At 31.5% G+C, this 6,740-nt stretch overlaps 1 protein-coding gene across 1 annotated transcript; it reads left to right on the top strand.

Annotated features, from left to right (window-relative positions):
* Nucleotides 136–810, top strand: LOC107611973. The gene has a single exon (XM_016313830.2). It carries the CDS (start codon nt 352–354, stop codon nt 556–558), a length of 207 nt encoding a protein of 68 aa, XP_016169316.1. The 5' UTR covers nt 136–351; the 3' UTR covers nt 559–810.

The following is a 6,740-nucleotide window of genomic DNA, read 5'->3' as shown; positions in this document are numbered from 1 at the left end:
TTTTTTTTTTTACTTAAAAATTCTAATTCTTTTATTGTTTTTAATTTTAAATACTTTTATATTCAATATGCGATATATATAGATACAGTTTTGACAATAAAATAAGTATATAAATATTTTGTAGGTTTGTATTGTTGTATGAGTATACATGTACGAATTTGATTCCATATGAAATTGAGGTGAAGCAATACATGCCCCCACTATAAATTGAGGAAGAGTAGACAATGGCATTTTGGGGGACCTCTAACCACAAGACAAATAAAAGTAAAAGAATATCTTTGGGAGTTAAGCAAAGGGAATCATCATCACAATAATTTTGTTACTCAGGTAGTTGGTTCAGAGTAGTAATAAATGGTGTGCTTTTGTTTTCTGGTGGATCAGAGGAGGAAAGTGCGGCGGAGCAAGCCGGTGGCAGGGTCGTGCTCACGGTGCGGCCGCGGTGCTAGCGTGGCTGATATCATCACACAAACCAGGTTTTGTTATGTTCCCTTCTACTGCAAATCTTGGAAGGCTATTATGTGCACCTTTTGTGGTGCCATTCTCAAATCTTATGCATGATTCATTCAACCAAACCATATAATTAAATCCCTTCTCTCCACCTTCACCACATGCATGTTTTCCAATTTTACTGGATTAGTTGATTTCCTTATGATTTTACCTACTTAATTAGCTTAAACATATTTTGATTAGTCTTTTTTTTTTTAATTGTTGGTTTAATTTCTTCTTGTTATATATATACACTGATGGAGTTGTACGTGGATATGTATATATTAAAGAAAATAATGAATGTTCACTTCTTCTATTCTATTATTATTAATTTCTCCTCTATATATGTTTCTAAGTTTCTTTAATATCCTCTAATCTGAAAATGAACCAGATTGATAGGTATATCAAGCAATGAAAATAATACAGTGTGAATGTGTGATTTTATTTTCACTATTTGTTACAGTTAGATCTAATATAAGAAACTATAAGGTAGCGTTTGTTTTGAGGTACTGAGACAAGAGATTGGGAGACTGAAACTCAGTATCATGTTTGTTGGCTCAGAGACTGATACTAAAATTTCTGTCTCTGTCTCCAAAATTTCAGTAATACCTCCAAAAAGTGGGGACACAGAAGACTGAAATTTTTAGAAACGGAGACTGAAACTTTAATAACATTTTATACCTAAAATACCTTCATTTCAATTAATTAATTCCAATTTTATCCTTCGTACAAATTAAATTAGAACTTTATTCTTGTTTTCATTTCTGTCTCCCACTTTGCACCAAACAAAATACTAAAATTTATTTCAGTATCTGTCTCTAAGTCTCTGTCTCTCAGTATCAGTCTTTCCGTCTCTGTCTCTCTACCAAACGCTACCGGTATCACTTTATTTAATATTATTATCGCCACAATAAATCCATTGAATATTAAAGGCGATGTTGATCATGGGACTAAATCAAGCATTAATGATTTCCCCATTTTTAATCCACTTCTGTATGTATGTGGGAAAATAGAAAATATGAACGTCGGTTAAATATGTATAATGATTGTTCTGTGAGAGATAAATTTTGAAACAACATACTAACGCATTGTAAGGGACAAAATAATTTATATTTAATATATTTTAAAAAAATGAGGATATCACATTAAAAATGAATATAATTTTTTGAATTTCGCTAGAAAGCTAATGGAATATCTGTACAATGTGTACAATGGATTGTTTATTTGGTCCAATATAAGTTAAGAATGAAAATTATCCACGTTTACTCTAATTTCAAAAGTGTTGTTCATTTTTGTGTTAATTACCATTGTATACATTGTAGATCAATTATATTGACTTTCCATATTTTTTTAATTTTTTATTATAATTTTGTCATAAAAAATATTTAAAATTTTATTTCCTATCCCTCATTAGTCATTACTTCATATGTCACTAACAACTTTTCTTTTTGTTAAGGATAAAATTGGTTTTTAATAACAAATATGTATATATTTTTTATTAATATTTTAACAATTAAATAAATTATATATATTCATGTATGTTTATTTTTGTGTGCATACATATTTTTTATTTGTGTCTTTATTATTATAACATAATAAACAAATACAGCCTAATTTCAGTTACTTAGTCCAAACATTCATTGTGGCCTTTGGTAGATATCTGAAGCATTTTATTGTCAAATAATTTAATTTCATATATGAATTTGATAGGTAGGGTCATCTACCTACTCATCATCAATGTTTCATGAGAATTTAAATCTTCATCATGAAAAAGAATGAAATGTGCGTGCAACTACATTTCCTTATAAAACCCAATGGAAATCCCAAGTTTCGTTTAAATTGCAATGTACTCACTTGTCATTCTAAAAATAGTGTGATGAGAAGAGGTGTTGCCCTGTCACTTTTAGTTTTATTTGGTTCATCCAAGTCGCTTTCAATGCTTCTTTAATTAGCATTATTTTCCACCTAAAAAATGTACAATACACTTTTATATTATCACGATTTACTTTATCCGTAAAGTAATATTTTGGTTTTTAATGTTTCAATTAAATTTTAGTTTAGTTTTTAGTTTTTTAAATGTTTTATTTTAGTTTAAAAAATTTTAGTTGATTTTAACGTTGTTTCACAATTAAATTTAATATGAACAATTAATATAACGTTCAATTTTAATATTACGTAAAATTGATTTATTAATAATTATTAATATAAAATTTTTTTATTAATTATTCAAGTCAAATTTAACAATAAATTTAAAATTTTTAGAATTAAAATAAAATATTTAAAACATTAAGAATCAAAATATTTTATCCTATTTTATATTTAATCATCTCTATTAACACTAGTTGAGACACGTGCTACTGTATATTGTTAGATTAATTATCTAAAAATTTATTAATTAGTTAGGAATGAGAACACACAATGTGAACATTTTCTATTGTCTCATATATTGTTACACTTGTTTAGTTGCCGTCACCATTGATGTCTCCAAAAGAACCATTTATGAACTCCCAACTGTAATCCCACACATGTGGCATGCAAAGCATATTCGGTATCTAAAATCGTTACCTGTGGATTCTATTTTTAGTGTTTTTTTTTAAATAACATATTTTTTAAGTATTATTAATTAATTACTAATAAAAAAATAATAAATTTTGTTAACTTTCTAATATTTCTCATCTTAATAATAACTTCAACATAAAACCTACAACAAATATAACTCTTGACCTTTATTTCATGTAATTAGGTATCCATCATCATTCATCATTTAAACAGGTATTATCTATTGTAATAATTATTTTTCAAATCATCTCTCATGTATTTAAAATTTAAAATTATATCTCCTTAAAATTAAAATATTTAAATTTAAATTTAAATTTAAATTTAAATTTAATAAAATAAAAATAATAAACCAAAAATAAAGTCTAACTAAATTAAAATTAAAATAATACTATCAAAATTAATTTTTTTCGGTTTTAAGACTGGCATATATGATTTTTTTTCTAATTAACAAAAGTAATAAACACAATTATTTTTAGATAAGTTTCGGATGTATTAAGAAATTATTTAGTATGCAATTTTATAATTTTAGATGTGTGATAAATATTGAATGTGTTAAAAAATTATTTATCTTAAGAAAAATATAAACACAAATTTAAATAAATTTTGAATGTGTACCAAAAATATTTTGTGTGTTATTTTATTATTTTAGATGTGTTATAAACATATGTAAAATAATAAAAAATATCACAAAAATAATCATACTAGAAAAAGAAAAAAAATAATGTTTAAATACAAGCATATGAATCTAAAATATGCTTAGATACGAAAGAGAAGATGTGATATTATTTAATTTATAAATTAATTTTATTATTTATTATTTTAGATTTGTCGTAAACATATTTAAATGACTACATCAAATCTTTATAATACATCTAAAATAATATAATTATTACACAAAATAAATTATGAACATACACATCCGAAATTAAAGTCATATGATGATAGATGCTCTAAAAAACAGTGAAGTGGTATGTATATTGAATAAAGGAATTAAGCCAAAGCCTGAAACACAAGTTTAGAGTTCAGAGCTAAGAACAATCAGAAGGAAATCAAGCTCATCAGTGACTTGAGCTCTAAGAACAGAAACAAAATAGAGTTCTTCAATGTAACAGTAAATGCGACAAAATTGAAGAAAATAGAGAAATTAGAATCTACTGAATTAGATTGCAGCGGTGGAAAGAATTCATAACCTGAGAATATAGAAGTGAAAATCAACACGGGGGGCAGAGAAGATAACAGAATAGAAGAATAGAAGAATAGAAGGGAATATTCTACGTAGCAGCTGAATGAGAGTGACAGAAGAAAAGAGGGTTGAGAGAGAAGAAAGAAGAAAAATACCACAATACGCTTAGTGCCTGAAATCCCTCAACAGCCTGCTATTTGACCTCTTTCTCACGCTTCTTCTGAGGCCCTGAATTTGAGGATCTGCTGCCATCTGTCCCCAGTTAGTTGCAACCTCTTTTGCTAACGTTGCATGCCTCTCACTTCCTTCCTTGCATTTAACTATACTCGTATCATTACTCTCCCCATCAAGACCAACCTTGTCCTCAAGGTTAAATTCGGAAAATAACTTGATGAATTGGGCAGTATCCTCCCAAGAGTGCCCCATTGTACCAAGCTTTGAGACACCACTTGATCACTCCTTTTAATTGAACGAGTCTGCAGTATTTTGCAAGGTTCTAAAATTGGCCCTGCATCTGTAGTAGTTAACGGTAGAAGAAAATATTGTGAGGTTCCTTCACCCCGAAATAGTTTTAAAGCTGAGATATGAAATACATTATGAATACGTGCTTCCGGTGGCAACTCCAAACGGTATGCCACATCACTCAACTTCTTTACTATAGGGAATGGTCCAAAATACCTTAATCCAATCTTCTGATGCTTTCTCAAAGCCACTGACTGCTGGCGATAGGGCTGCAGCTTAACCAGCACTAAATCTCCTTCACTGAATTCATACTGTCTTCTACGCTTGTCAGCAACCTGCTTCATATACTGCTGTGATCTTTCCAAATTAAATTTTAACATGTCCAGCAGTTGATCACGGTCCTCCAACAGCTCTTGTAGAGAGGAATCATCTTGAGCTAAAAACTCATATCGAGCCAACGTAGGAGGTTCTCGGCCATACAATGCCTTAAATGAAGTCATTTTGATGCTGCTATGCCAAAAAGTATTATACCAATATTTTGCCCATGGAAGAAGAGTAACCCAACGCTTTGGATTATCAAAACAAAAACAACGTAGATACATCTCCAATGTCCTATTACATACCTCACTCTGACCATCCGTTTGTGGATGATAAGCGGAACTCATTGCTAATGTGGTTCCTTGACTTTGAAACAGGTGCTGCCAGAATTTGCTGATGAAAACCCAGCCTCGATCAGAGACAATAGAACTTGGAAAACCATGAAGCTTAACCACATTGTTGATGAACATATCTGCCACCGATTTGCTATTGAAATCATGCTTTAAAGGGATGAAATGAGCATATTTGGTTAGTCTATCAACTACCATCATAATCACTGAATTCCCTGCTACCAGTGGTAATGCTGTGATAAAATCTATTGCAATATTCTCCCAAACCTATGAGGAAAATGATAATGGTTTGAGTAACCCCGCTGGGTCCTTGGTGTCCACCTTAGCTTGTTGACATACACAACAGTTTATAACATAACGCCTAATGTCTCGCTGCATGTTGGGCCAATAGTAGATTGCACAAATTCGCTCCACAGTCTTTGCTATGCCAGCATGACCTCCAATAGCACTATCTTGGTACTCATGCAAAATTTTAGGTATCAAAGAGCTAGTTGTAGGTATCACCAATCTGTTCCTCCACAAAAGAAGGTCATTATGGACTGAGTAATTTAAATTCCCCAAAGTATGATTACTACACTTTTCTATCAGTACTTGAAGATCAGGATTTTGAGCTAAATCCTCCTTCAATTGCCTCAGCTCGTGGTGCGGACCAAGCACCAAGGAAACTCCTCGAAAGGGCATCTGCAGCCACATTCTCAGCACCAGATTTGTGGTGAAGCTCGAAGTCATATCCCAATAGCTTATGCAGCTATTTGTGTTGCTCTTGAGTGTGTAGATTCTACTCACGCAGCGCCTTAAGGCTCTGATGATCTGTATGCAATACAAATTTCTTTCCTAGTAAGTAATGTCGAAATTTCGCCAACGCTTCAGTGATGGCATAAAATTCTCGAACATAAGCTGATTGTTTCTACAGAGTTGGGGGAAGCTTCTTAGAAAAGAAGGCTATTGGATATTTTTGCTGCAATAGAACCGCACCTATTTCCGAACCTGAAGCATCAGTTTCAACCTCAAATGGTAGATCAAAATTGGGCAATTGCAACACAGGTTTTGAACATATAGCCTGTTGAAGTTGAGTGAAAGCCTTAGAAGCTTCTGTACTCCATACAAAAGCATCCTTCTTTAGCAGATTTGTTAAAGGGGAAGCCAAGGAAGCGTAGCCTTTAATGAATCTTCTATAGTATCCAGTAAGACCAAGGAACCCTCTAAGCTGTTTAACATTGGTGGGCTGTGGCCAATCCATAACAGCTTGTACTTTAGCCATTTTCATATGTACTCCTCCTCCCATTATCGTATGTCCCAAGTAATCCACTTTGGATGAGCCAAAAATACACTTGGATAGTTTGGCAAAGAGAGACTCCTGTTGCAACAGCTTTAAGACCACT

The sequence above is a fragment of the Arachis ipaensis genome, chromosome B08 (genome assembly GCF_000816755.2).
Source record: "Arachis ipaensis cultivar K30076 chromosome B08, Araip1.1, whole genome shotgun sequence".
NCBI lineage: Eukaryota > Viridiplantae > Streptophyta > Magnoliopsida > Fabales > Fabaceae > Arachis > Arachis ipaensis.
The sequence above is the reverse complement of the archived record's forward strand: the minus strand, read 5'-3'. Positions and strand labels throughout refer to the sequence as shown.